This window comes from Mastigoproctus giganteus, chromosome 8 (assembly GCF_048544385.1).
Source record: "Mastigoproctus giganteus isolate SK-2022 chromosome 8, ASM4854438v1, whole genome shotgun sequence".
Taxonomy (NCBI): Eukaryota; Metazoa; Arthropoda; class Arachnida; order Uropygi; family Thelyphonidae; genus Mastigoproctus; species Mastigoproctus giganteus.
Genome location: NC_143582.1, coordinates 138,871,142 through 138,885,557, shown reverse-complemented (window position 1 = coordinate 138,885,557; position 14,416 = coordinate 138,871,142). Strand labels below are relative to the sequence as shown.

At 38.4% G+C, this 14,416-nt stretch overlaps 1 protein-coding gene across 1 annotated transcript in view; it reads left to right on the top strand.

The window, feature by feature from the left end:
- Positions 1 to 14,416, top strand: part of LOC150081851 (erlin-2-B-like) — a 269,808-nt gene that overhangs the window by 206,814 nt on the left and 48,578 nt on the right. The window contains exon 11 of the mRNA XM_090379753.1: positions 5,709 to 5,788. Within this exon, the coding sequence (XP_090235879.1) occupies positions 5,709 to 5,788 (80 nt within the window). The remainder of the gene's footprint in view (positions 1 to 5,708; positions 5,789 to 14,416) is intronic.

Genomic DNA, 14,416 nt, shown 5'->3' with positions numbered 1-14,416 from the left:
CCCTCAGTTCTCCCCTGAGCCACGGCACTCCCATTAGCTTGAGCCTTTTGCTTTGCTGCTCTGGTCTGAGTCATGATTCCGATTTAATTCAATAAAATTGCAATTTCAGAACAAAATTAAATCCTTAAGTTATATCCCAAACAGTTATAACGCTATATTTATTTTTTCGGTATCGAGTGTTTTCTACGAGTTCCCTTTATACAAGTTCCGTATCATGTGTACCACTATAGTTATGTATTAATTATTTGTTACGGTTAAGTCGTTTATATATATATATATATATGAGTTTAAAGTACAATTTAATTGACAATAAAGTTTATCAAGATTAATAGATTTACTGATTAATTGACAATATTATATTATGCACTATACTACACTAAACTTATGCTATCGTGTAAAAATGGCGGGAATTCACGAACGGTACTTCTACGGACTCTTAAGTATTGATTTGCTTCCAAATCTCGCTATCTCAATTTAAAATAAACTAAGGTCTATAATCTACTTATAGAAGATAATTTGATATGACAATTGGTTAATAAATCGAGTAAATTTGGTTAAAAAAAGAAAAAAAACCTCTCATTCAACGGGGCTGTAATTTAACACGTGGATTTGATACCGTTACCGATACTATGTAATACCTACAAAATCTCTGTATAAGTTAAACTTTAAACTAAGTATCGTAACTAGGAATATAAAGCTACTCTAGAAAATAAGTTAATATGCCAATTTAAGCTAATAAATCAGAAAATAAATCAGGAAAAACTTCTCTGTTCCAAGAGCGTCAAAGAGCTTCGTCCGCACAGGCTAGCCTCTTGCGGACGAAGTTCTTTAGCAGTATTGATTTTAGCAGTAATGATTTCGTAATTATTAAAAATTTAATTAGCACTAATAATTTTCTTATTTATGAATTATACAATATTGTGCATATATAAATAACAAATATTATTATTTGAATATTAATCTCATCATTACATAGCATGCATTTTGTTATACCGTTGTCTGACATCTATTTTAAATGAAATTTCAGAATGCCATTCTCTTGCGTTCCCACAAAAAATAACCGTAATAGGGTCATACGTACTGTATGCCTATTCACATTATTTATAATAAAATATAATATTCCTCTAAGCTCTGGTGTATTGAAGTAAAACTTCCAATTTTAAATACCTAATGACCATTATGTGTGCCTTATTATTTGTACTGCTTTTATCCTATGCAGCACAGTACTTGGGGATATTTTAATGTAGTAGTTGAAATCACATAAAATGAAAGTTTTACTTCCATACACTGCTTGGCTATTCACTTAAAATATATTATTCAGTTACCATGGTATTGCACTATCTTGAATAAGTAACGCTTCACTGATGGAGAAGACTGTTGTTACTTATTCTCGGCAGATATACCACCCAGACAGCATCATTTAAAGGCTTGTTGGCCTCTCCTTGGTGGGCGGGTAGGTACCCTAGTATTTCAATCATGACAATCCAGTTATGAAGTATAACTCCACAATATGAGAGATGCCTGATTGTGTGCAATAATATAAACTAAGGTGATTATTTTGCATAAAGCATATGACTGCATATAAGATTAACTAGGCCGCCTCCGTAGCCAGGTGGGAAGGAGCAGTAGTGCGTAGCACACTCTTCTTGATTAGACCGGGGTTCGAGCCCGTCACCACCAAATACGGAGGATGCGGAAAGGTCAGGGAATGACCACCGCATATTCCCGGAGCAATATGGCCTTAGTTGCTCATGCTCCTAAAAACCAAATAACAAACAAACAAACAAGATTAACTAGTGAATGGTTAGTGCCATTGCACCATGTTTTGTTCGTAGTGAAGTAGATAAATTGGCATCATTTTAAGTGTACCTCATATTGTGAATACCTTCACAAGTTGCCATTGTATTGCACTACCTTGAATAAGTAACAAAACATGGTGCAATGGCACTAACAATTCACTAGTGAATCTTACACATAGTCTCTGCTTTATGCAAAATAATCACCTTAGGTTATACTATTGCACACCATCAGACATCGCTCATATTGTGGAGTTATACTTCATAACTGTGAATTGTCATAACTGCAATAATTGGGTACCAACTTGCCCACTGAGGAGCTTTGAAATGGTGCCATCTGGATGGTGGTATCTACCGAGAATAAGTAACAGTAGTCTTCTCCATTGGTGAAGTTACTTATTCGAGGTAATACAATACTATGGTAACTCGTGAAGGTATGAAATACAATTAAAACGATGCCAATTTAACTACTTTGGCAGTACACTAAGAACAAAACATTGTGCAGTGACACTAACCATTCACTAATACCTCATTTCATACGATCACTTTCAACAAGACATTGAACAATCTTGGGAAGGGTTCCAAGCGAGGTTTGATTTAAAAGAATTTAAAAACTGTCTAAGCCCATGTAGTCACCTTTACCAAAAACAAAACCCCTTCCCTTTATTTGATGGTAGTAACATCTTTAAATAAATCCCACATCAGTAGACTGTGATCACTGTCACCTAATGGTTGGTCCCTTTATCTGAAAATTCCTAATGCATGAATCATCACTACTGATAATCAAATCAAGAGTATTACTCACTCTGGTTTCCCCTTGAACATATTTCTGTAGAAAACAATCCCCAATAAATCCACAAAAGTCTTGCTAGCTTGTGAGTGACCAAACCACAAGTTCCAGTCAATATCTGGAAAGTTAAAATCCCCCATTACAAAATATTCTGATTTACTGGCCCACTCTATTTCTCTGTACAGTTGTTTGTTGTACTTATCAGAGTCATTAGGCCTATAACACACTCCTACTCTCATTTTCTCTTTCCCAGGGTTTGTGTCACAATAAACTGACTCAACATTGCACTGCCCACCCATGTCAACTGGATGCATTTCCTTAGATTTTGTGTGTGTGTCTTAACTAACAGCATAACCCCCTCCCTCCCTCCCTCCCTCCCTCCCTCCCTCCCTCCCTCCTTCCTTCCTAGCCTGTGTATCCTTTCTGTACACATTGTACTCCTCAAATTCCAGTTCTGTATTCCTTATATCTGTCTGATACCAATCCCTGATATCCCAACAATATCTGCCTTTGATGTCTTGTTCAGCACTTCAAATTCATCAAATTTATTTATTATACTTCTAGCATTGGTGCACATGCAAGTATACATGCACCGCTTCTTACTCTTAGTTACCCTAACACAGCCCATGTATTTACTTGTTCCATGATGACTCCCAGCAGCTCTTGAAGTTCCCAGCAACTCGCTCTCTTGGCTGCTGTTCATTATAATAGAAGCACTGCAAGAATCGCTTTCGCCCCTGACTGCAGCTACTGTTAATCTTTTTGTCTGTGAATCCCCCCTCCCAAGCTAGCAGTTTTCCGACCCACGTAACACTGCCTCGATAACATCAGCAAATATTTTTGCACCCTTTATATTTAAGTGTATCCCATCCCTGTAGAAACAATCTCTCCTGTTAGCAAGCACAGACCATGCTGAAAAAAATTCTACCCCATGAGCCTTGCACAGTCTCTCTAGGGCCGAATTGATTGTCAATGATCTCATCATATACTCCCTCCTATCGTGACTGGGAAGAATTGCAGACAACTTCAAATTCAACCCCAGCCCGCAACTTTTTTTTTTTCAAAATTGACCTGTACTTCTTAATTAAATCTGCAGATCGCTTACTCTTAATGTCATTAGTGCCAACATGTACAACAATATCACCTTTTGGGTCCTTAAAAGATGATATCTGTACATCATCAACTTTTGCCCCTGACAGACATACCCTGGTCCTATTCCACCTATCCTTTTTGCCAAGGAAATGGGGAAATGTTGTCAAGGAAATGGGGAATAATATATTCCCCATTTCCTTGACAACAGAGTCATCAAGAACTAGTTCCTGTAGGATCAGCGCATTCTGCCTTGGAGATTGCAGCTGTGTTGCCTGATGCACAGGAGTGAGCTCTGGTGTTGAGTTGGGAAGCTGAGTGCTTGATGAGCCCCTCATATTAATTTCCTTGAGAGCATCTACCCTACACCTCAAACTCTCATAGGCGCCCATCAGAATGCTGAGTCAAGAAACCTAATTTCTTGACATTCTAGACACCTAACACGCACAAAGACATTCTCCTTGGCTAGATCATGTCCTGTTCTAGACAGGTCCACGAACATTTCACATTTCGCGCATTTTTTTAGACTTTGATGCGTTGGACAATCGCCTCCTTCGATTCTTCCCTGAACCACAGCACTGGCTAATCTGTGAGTGTTGCTTTGCTGCTCTAGTCTGAGTCATGATTTCATTTAAATACAATTGAATTTAAATTTAATGAGATTAATAAATTTTACTGATTAATTGATAATAATGTACTATACTAGGAGATTTCTAAGATTACTGTACTAACAGATATCTAAGATTACTATACTAACAGATTTCTGCTAAGCTAACAGATTTCTCATACAGTGCTACTTGTTTCGCTATCTAGTTTTACGTTAAACCTTACGCTTTCTAGTTCAGGATATACATTACCCTATTCTGTATCGTATAAAAATGGTGGCAAATTAGAAACAGTAAAATCTACGGACACTAAGTATTAACTTTCAAAATTGCTATCTAAGTTCAAAATAAGGAGCTTGACTAGGTCTATAAGCTATTGACAGAAACTAATTTAATATAAAATTAAGTCAATAAAACAGCTAAATATAATTAAAAACTTGCCGTTTGCCAGAGCTGCAATAGCTTGTCCAACACGTGGATAACCTCGTACCCAAACCCTTTTTTCAAGGAAACAATCGATTTTGTTATATAGGGGTACGAATGTATATAATAAAATGTTATTAAGTTAATTCTGAAGTAAAGTGTGGTTGACTGGTGAAAAATTTTGAGCCTGTTTTAGTAAGGATAATGCTAAAGATATTATTTGTTCATATTATCCAGTGTAATGTCAGAATTAAGAATAAAATATTAGTGCCCTAATTTAAACTGTTTCTTGCCTTTTTATCCCAAAATAACTGATTAATGAAAATATGCCAGTGCATCTGCTCTTGGATTTGAATTTGACCCATTTGCTTGACAGCTAAAGGGTTACTGTTAATACCATACTTTACACAAGTTGAAAGATAACTTTCTAGGTACTTTTTCATCAAGAACATCATATCCTAAGTACAGTCTTTGTTATATTCCTGTGACTTGTTGCAATTTCCCTTAGTGAAAATATTTGATTCTAGTGTTTCCCTCTCTGGTCTAAAAGCTGATTATTCTTCTCTAAGAACTGGTACTTTAACTAGTACTTCTGTTCTCTAAGATACTTGCATACTAAGGAATGTGAATTCTCTGTAATTAACATGAAATCAGGTTTATTTTCAAAATACCATTTTTTTGTACCATTTTTTGGTATTTTACCAAAAATGGTAAAATACCATTTTTTGTGTTTGATAATGATGTACTTAATTTTCCTATTTCCAAAACAATGTTCCAACAGAAAGACAGATTTTTATTAAAAAGTTTTACAGATACTGCTTTTTCATATTTGGTCACAGTTGGCAGATATGTAACATCAGTTTTGTTTCCCTCTTCCTTAGCAAATTTATTATTTTCCTTCTTTACTAAAAATGTTTAAAATAGATTAATCTTAAAGATATGAATATCTTACACATGTTAGCTTATGCTGTTTTAAGACAATCATGCTAGTTAATTTATTTTTAGATAACATGAATCTCTCTAGACAAAAGATGCTTGCAGATGCAGATTTCTATACTAAGGAAAAACTTGCTGAGGCTAATAAAGTAAGTCTTAAATTTTCAGAATATTTAGTTTATTATAAATACACACACACAAACGTACAGCAGAATAAAACATAGGATTTTCTATACATTCCAGTATCCTTGATGTTTCTATATGCTTGTTATAATGAATAATACTCTTCTGCAGTGGTTTTAGGTCTTCAAAATAAAGATGCAGTTTTGGATGTTTACATTTTTGATGTATTGCCATTCTAAGCACCTGTGCTGGTCTACGAACTGTTTGTTACCGTTCTGTGACGATTTGTATTTTGCAAAAGTACCTGTCTGTATCGGATTGGAAATAAAAGAAGTTGGTCCTTCACTACAGATAGTTTGAGAAGCATTGATAGTGCATCATTCACTTCCCATCAGTGAGTCTGATGAAACACGAAATTCTTCATTTCCACTATCTCCCATTTAGTCTGATCTTTGCTTCATCTGTTTTTTCTTGTTCCATGAGCAAAAAATAATTCTGGAGGAATTATTAAAGGGGAACAGCATTTCTGTTTTGTAGAGAACTGAAGCTCTCAGTGAATAGTCTACATTCAAGCAGTCTCATAAAATAACCTACAGGGCCCTTCCAAGAAATGTGGCCAAGAACAACAACATTAAAAGACTATTTTGAACACCTATATGTGTTCAAAAAGAATGTCTCAGACAGTGGCACTGTCTGAGACACACTAAAGTGATCACTAGCCCAGCACATTTAAATATTCAAAAGTGATTTCCACATCTTCATTCTTCCCTCAATGACTGCATTCTTGATCTCTCCATTGAGCTTGATGGTAAAATCTAGCCAATAAGACTGGCTGCCCAAAAAATAACTATCACCACAAGAAGGAACTAATGCTTGGTGAACTCAACAATTATCTAACTTGTTCAAACTCAAGCACCTCCATTCATTTTGGAAGCTATAGGATGGACCTGCATACTTCAAAACAAGGATGGCTTAAGAGAGAGAGAAAAAGCAGGAGCCATCAAAAATTATCTTCAGAAAACCGAGAAAAGGGAATCAGATTATGCACAGACACCCATCTCGATCCTCCAGTCTGGCTTTGAGCACATTACCAGATTTCCAGAAAATAACTATTCCCACACCTTGCAATTAGAGAATGGTGTGAACATTCTCTCCTCTCCCCGACAAGCTTCCACATCTATCTATTCAATTCAAAAAGTCCATACATCAAGTACCATAAATCACTTACAAAAGCCTCGCAAGAAAATACTCTTGGTCCGGATTATCCAGTTTTTTCCCTCAAAAACCTCCTCAGGTACATTATATGCTAAAATAGAGATTGAATGTAGCAATTTCTCTATGTACCAACTCAATCCTAAAAGCATTTTTAAAAAAATACTGAATTCACAATCATCTATTTACATCACCACTACATACAGACACTTTAGAGTCACAAATTCCAGCCTCCTTCACCTCTGAAAGAAATATTATCTAATCAAAGCAGGCATGTAACATCCCTGTAATGGAGAATTCTGGTCTCTAATACAATCCTCCACCTTAAAGTTGGTAAATCTGCATTCACTTGCAAAGTAACCACTGGTATCCCATAGGTGGAATACTTTCTGGTTTACTTTTCATTTTACAAATCGGCTTACAGTGGTTTCCAATTCGGCATTGGAGAGATTGTGCAAGGCTCAAGGGGTAGAATTTTTCTCAGCCTAGTCTGTGCTTGTTAACAGGAGAGAGAGAGAGACTGCTTCTACAGGGATGAGATACACTTATATAGAAAAGGTGCAAGAATATTTGCTGATGCTATCGAGGCAGTGTTAGGTGGGTCAGAAAACTGCTAGCTTGGGGGGATACATGGACTAATAGATTAACAGTAGCCACTGGCAGAGGTTAAAGTGATTCATGCACGCTTCTATTGGAATGAGCAGCCTGGAAAACAAGGTGCAGGGGATTTCAGAGACTGCAGGGAGTCATTGCAGAACAAGTAAATACATGGGCTGTGTTAGGGTAGCTAAGAATAAGAACAGGTGTATGCATAATTGCAGTAGGTAGAGGAAGGATAAACAGGATTGAAAGGGAGGAGGGGTTATGCTATTAGTTAAGGAACCCACAAAATCTAAAGAAGTGCAGCCAGTTTGACATGGGTGGACAGTGCAGTGTCAAGTCAGGTTGGTGTGACATAAGTGCTGGGAAATCAAAATTGAGAGTAGGAGTGTGTCATAGACCAAATGACTCTGATGAGCATAATGAACAACTGAACAGAGAAATAGTGGGCCAGTAAATCTGATTGTCTTATAACGGGGGATTTTAATTTCCCAGATATTAACTCCAACTTATAGGTTGATCACTCACACATTAGCAAGACATTTGTGCATTTACTGGGTAATTGTTTTCTATAGCACCATGTTTGAGAGGCAAGGAGAGGGGAGTAATACTCTTGATCTGATTATCATGAGATTATTCATGCATTAAGAACCTGCAGATAAAGGAACCACTAGGTGGCAGTGATCACAGTGTGCTGAAGTGGGATTTACTCAAAGAGGTAACTACATTCAGAGGTAAAGGGAAGGGTTTTTGCATTCATAAAGGTGACTACAGTGGTCTGATACAGTTTTTAAATTCTATACAGTGGGACCAACTGATGATGTTACCAACAGCAAATTCAAAATGGGAAGCAAAATAATTAATCTTGGAAGTTACTAGGCTTTTCATACCAACTAAGAAATATTGTTCAAGATTTAGGCCTAAATGGATGTCAGATGAACTAATTAGATATGTGGCAGAGAAGAAAAATGCATGGGATACATAGAAATTAACAGGTGTCATGGGAGCCTATGATAGATATAAGCTGGTCCATATCCATGTGACAAAGGAGGTTAGGCAGGCAAAAGCAGATTACGAGAAATCTTTGGGAAAGGATGCAAAGAAAAACAGCAAAGAGTTCTTTACTTATGTAAACTCTAGAAGGAAGGGAAGGGATGAATCAGATTGGTCCACTTGATATTGATGGTTCAACTGTTCATGATCCTGCTCAGGTAGCTAACAAACTAAATGAATATTTTGCATCTACGTTCACACATGAGTTATTCAGAGAGGGGAATGCCAGAGTTGAATTAAACTGGCAGTGAGCTATGTGATTTTGTAATAACTGAGAGCAAAGTGGAGGAGAAATTGTTAAATTGTTATATTAAAGGAGGCAGCAAAGGAAGTAAGTAAGCCCATAGCCATAATTATGAGAAATTCCTTGGACTCAGGGGAGTTACCCATGAATTGGAGATGTGCAAATGTGACCGCAATTAACAAAGGAGGATCAAACGGCGACAAGTAATTTCAGACCTGTTAGATTAACTTCTGTTCCAGGGAAATTAATGGAGGCATTGCTTAAAGAAGCACTACAGGATCATCTAGACAAGACTTCAGTTATAACTCGGACACAGCAAGGATTTGTTAAGGGAAAGTCTTTCTGACCAATTTGATTGGATACTATGATGTGATCACAAAGGAACTGGATGCAAAGAATAATTTTGATATCTTATATTTGGATCTTTAGCATTAGCAAGGGCACATGATGCAAGAAAGAAAGCTTATATAACATCAGCCAAAAAAAAAAAAAAAAAAAAACCCTTATTTCACCCATCCCCTCTCTCCAAATGTTTGTCAAGTTCTGCCTTGCATCTGTTTAAGCAATCAACTTCTACAACAACAGATGGAAGTTTGTTCCATCAATCAACCACCTGCTGGCTAAAGGCAAACATCCGCATATCTATCCTAAACCGTGTTTCCTCAATTTTAATTTATGCCCTCTCAGGCGATTATTCTGAGCAAGAGGAAGAATCCCATCAGCATTGAGCATGCTCAAACCATTCAAGGCTTTATACACCTCAATCATATCACCTTGCAGGTGCCTAGTCTCCAGACGCTTTAATTTGCAAAACTTAAGCCTTCCTTCGTAAGAGCAACCCTTTGTTCCATTCACTAATCTTCTTGCCCTTCTCTGTACTCATTCCAACAGCTCTACATCCTTCTTAAAATGAGGCCTCCAGACCTGTATACAGTATTCAAGGTGGGGCCTGACCATTGCCTTATACAAGGGGATAATCACCTCCTTATCCCTTCTAGAAAAATTCCTGTATATCATTGACAAGACACCATGAGCTACTCTTGCAGACCGTCTGCACTGCTCAGAAAACTTCATATCTCCCTGCACAATTACCCCCAGGTCCTTTTCACTGTCTACCACTATCAATGTGGTACCATAGAGCTGATACATTGCTCTTTGACTACTGCTTTCCATATGTAGTAGTTTACATTTCTCAATGTTAATCTTTATTTGTCACCTCATAGCACATCTGCTCAACTTTTCTAGATCCTGTTGCAACAGTGTACTGTCATTAGTGTCATTAACAACACTGCTAACCTTTGTATCGTCTGCAAACTTGGACATTAAGCCTGATATACCATCATCAATATCATTTATAAATACAGAAAACAACAATGAACCCAACACTGAACCCTGAGGGACTCACTAATGACATTAGTCCACGAAGAGCAGTGTCCATTGATTACCACTCTCTGTCTTCTCCCACTCAACCATCCCTTTATCCATAGCAGCAATTTGCCTCCAATGCCACACTGCTCCAATTTGTGCAGTTCCAAATATATGCTATCAAAGTTATTCTTTGCATTCAGTTCCTTTGCAACTGGATCATAGTATCCAATCAAATTAGTCAGACAAGACTTCCCCTTAACAAACCCATGCTGTGTCCGAGCTATAACTGAAGTCTTGTCTAGATGATCCTGCAATGCTTCTTTAACTAGTGCCTCCATTAATTTCCCTGGAACAGAAGTTAAACTAACAATTACCTATGTCTCCCTTTGATCCTCCTTTGTGGATTGGGGTCACATTTACACATCTCCAGACCATGGGTACCTCCCCTGAGGCCAGGGATGCTTTCATAATTATGGCTAAGGGTTTGCTTACTTCCTTTGCCACCTCCTTTAATGTAACTGGATAGATTCCAACCACCCCAGGTGCCTTTCTTATGTTTATCTTCAATTTCTCCTCCACTTTACTCTCAGTTATTACAAGATTATCTAGCTTACTTCCATAGTAAGCTAGATCTTAGAAAGGCTTTTGATACTTCCACATGGAAGACTGCTGCACAAATTGGAGCAGTGTGGCATTGGAGAAAAATTGCTGCTATGGATAAAGGGATGGTTGAGAAGAAGAAGACAGAGAGTGGTAATCAATAGACACTGCTCTTCGTGGACTAATGTTATTAGTGGAGTCCCCCAGAGTTCAGTGTTGGGTCCATGCCATGGTTGTTTTCTGTATTTATTAATGATATTGATGAAAGTATATCAAGCCTAATGTCCAAGTTTCCAGATGATACAAGGTAGGCAGGGTTATTAATGACAGTACACTTCTGCTACAGGATCTAGAAAAGTTGAGCAGATGGGCTGAGAGGTGGCAACTGAAGTTTAACATTGACAAATGTAAAGTACTGCATATGGGAAGCAGTAACCCCCAAAGTAACATATCAACTGTGTGTGTTACTACACTGATAGGCGCCTCTATAGCCAGGTGGGTAGGAGCGGCAGTGCATAGCACGTGATTCTTGATTAGACCGGGGTTCGAGCCCATGACCACCAAATACAGAGGATGTGGAAAGGTCAGGGAATGACCACCACAATATCCCCGAGCAATATGGCCTAAGTTGCTAATGCTCCTAAAAACCAAATAACAAACAAACAAACTACACTGACAGTGGTAGAGAACGAAAAGGACCTGGGGTAATTGTGCAGGCAGATATGAAGAGTAGCTCATGGTGTCTTGTCAATGATATACAGGAATTTTTCTAGCAGGGGTAAGGAGGTGATTATCCCCTTGTATAAGGCAATGGTCAGGTTTGGAGTCCTCATTTTAAGAAGGATGTAGAGCTGCTTGAACGAGTACAGAGAAGGACAACAAGATTAGTGAATGGAACAAAGGGTTGCTCTTACAAAGAAAGGCTTAAGTTTTGCAAATTACAGTGTTTGGAGACTAGGCACCTGCAAGGTGATCTAATTAGCATTTTTTAGCATTAGTAGAGGCATTTGACGCAAGAAAGCAAGCTTATGCAGCATCAGCCAAAAAAAAAAAAAAAAACCCACTTCCACTTCACCCCTCTGTTCGTTCAAAATACCTGTCCAGCTGAGCCTTAAACTTATTTAGGCTATCAACCTCCACCACAGGGGATGGCAGTCTGTTCCACCAACCAACCACCCGCTGGCTAAAGGCAAATTTCCGCACGTTTATCCTACATCTGTCTTTCCTCAATTTGAATTTATGCCCTCTCAGGTGATTTTTCTGAGCTAGAGGAAGAATCCCATCAGCATTGAGCATGCTTAAACCATTCAAGGCTTTATACACCTCTATCAGATCACCTCGCTGGTGCCTAGTCTCCAGACACTGTAATTTGCAAAACTTAAGCCTTTCTTCGTAAGAGCACCCCTTTGTTCCATTCACTAATCTTGTTGCCCTTCTCTGTACTCGTTCCAGCAGCTCTACATCCTTCTTGAAATGAGGCCTCCAGACCTGTATACAGTACTCTAGGTGTGGCCTGACCATTGCCTTGTACAATGGAATAATCACCTCCTTATCCCTGCTGGAAAAATTCCTGTATATCATTGACAATACTCCATGAGCTACTCTTGCAGCCCGTCTGCACTGCTCAGAGAACTTCATATCTGCCTGCACAATCACCCCCAAGTCCCTTTCATTCTCTACCACTGTCAGTGTAGTACCACAGAGTTGATACGTTGCTCTGGGGTTGCTGTTTCCCATGTGTAGTACTTTACATTTGTCAATGTTAAACTTCATTTGCCACCTCTCAGCCCATCTGCTCAACCTTTCCAGATTCTGTTGCAGCAGTGTAGTGTCAGTAGTGTCCTTGACAACCCTGCCAACCTTTGTATCATCTGCAAACTTGGACATTAAGCTTGATATACCATCATCAATATCATTTATAAATACAGAAAACAATAATGGACCCAACACTGAGCCCTGAGGGACTCCACTAATAACATTAGTCCACGATGAGCAGTGTCCATTGATTACCACTCTCTGTCTTCTCCCACTCAACCACCCCTTTATCCATATCAGCAATTTGCCTCCAATGTCACACTGCTCCAATTTGTGTAGCAGTCTTCCATGTGCAACAGTATCAAAAGCCTTTCTAAGATCCAAGTATATAATATCAAAGTTATTCCCTGCATCCAGTTCTTTTGTGACTGCATCATAGTATCCAATCAAGTTGGTCAGGCAAGACTTCCCCTTAACAAAACCATGCTGTGTCTGAGCTATAACTGAAGTCTTGTCTAAATGATCCTGCAGTGCTTCTTTAACCAGTGCCTCCATTAATTTTCCTGGAACAGAAGTTAAGCTCACAGGTCTATAGTTACTTGTGTCAGCCTTTGATCCTCCTTTGTGAATTGGGGTCACATTTGCACATTTCCAGTCTATGGGTACCTCCCCTGAGTCCAAGGAAGCTCTCATAATTATGGCTAAGGGTTTGCTTACTTCCTTTGCTGCCTCCTTTAATATAACTGGATAGATCCCATCCACCCCGGATGCCTTTCTTGTGTTTATCTTCAACAGTTTCTCCTCCACTTTACTCCCAGTTATTTCAAGATTCTGTAGCTTACTGCTAGAGTTGAATACACCTCTGGTATTCCCCTTGCTGAATAACTCCTCATGTGTGAATGTCGATGCAAAATATTCATTTAGTTTGTTAGCTACCTGAGCAGGATCATCAACAGTTGACCCATCAATATCAAGTGGACCAATCTGATTCATCCCCTTCCTTCTAGAGTTTACATAAGTAAAGAACTCTTTGCTGTTTTTCTTTGCATCCCTTGCCAAGGATTTCTCGTAATCTGCCTTCGCCTGCCTAACCTCCTTTGTAACTTGGTTACATATCAACTTGTATCTATCATAGGCTTCTGTGTCATGTGTTAATTTGTAAGTATCCCATGCATTTTTCTTCTCTGCCATATGCCTCATTAGTTCATCTGACATCCATTTTGGCCTAAACCTTGAACAATATTTCTTAGTTGGTATGTAAAGCCTAGTAGCTTCCAAGATACGTTCTTTGAATGCTTCCCATTTTGAATTTGCTGTTGGTAACATCATCAGTTGGTCCCACTGTATAGAATTTAAATACTGTCTCAGTCCATCGTAGTCGCCTTTACGGAAGCAATAACCCTTCCCTTTACCCCTAATGGTAGTTACCTCTTTCAGTAAATCCCACTTCAGCACACTGTGATCACTGCCACCTAGTGGTTCATTTATCTGCAGATTCTTAATGCATGAAGAATCACTGCTGATAATCAAATCAAGAGTATTACTCCCTCTAGTTGCCTCCTGAACATGCTGATGTAGAAAACAATCATCCAATAAATCCACAAAAGCCCTGCTAGTGTGTGAGTAACCAGCCCCCAAATTCCAGTCAATATCTGGGAAATTAAAATCTCCCATTATAAGACTCTCTGATTTACTGGCCCACTCTATTTCCCTGTACAGTTCCTTATTATACTCATCAGAGTCATTAGGCCTATAGCACACTCCTACTCTCAATTTTGATCTCCCAATGCTTATGTCACACCAAACTGACTCAACACTGCAC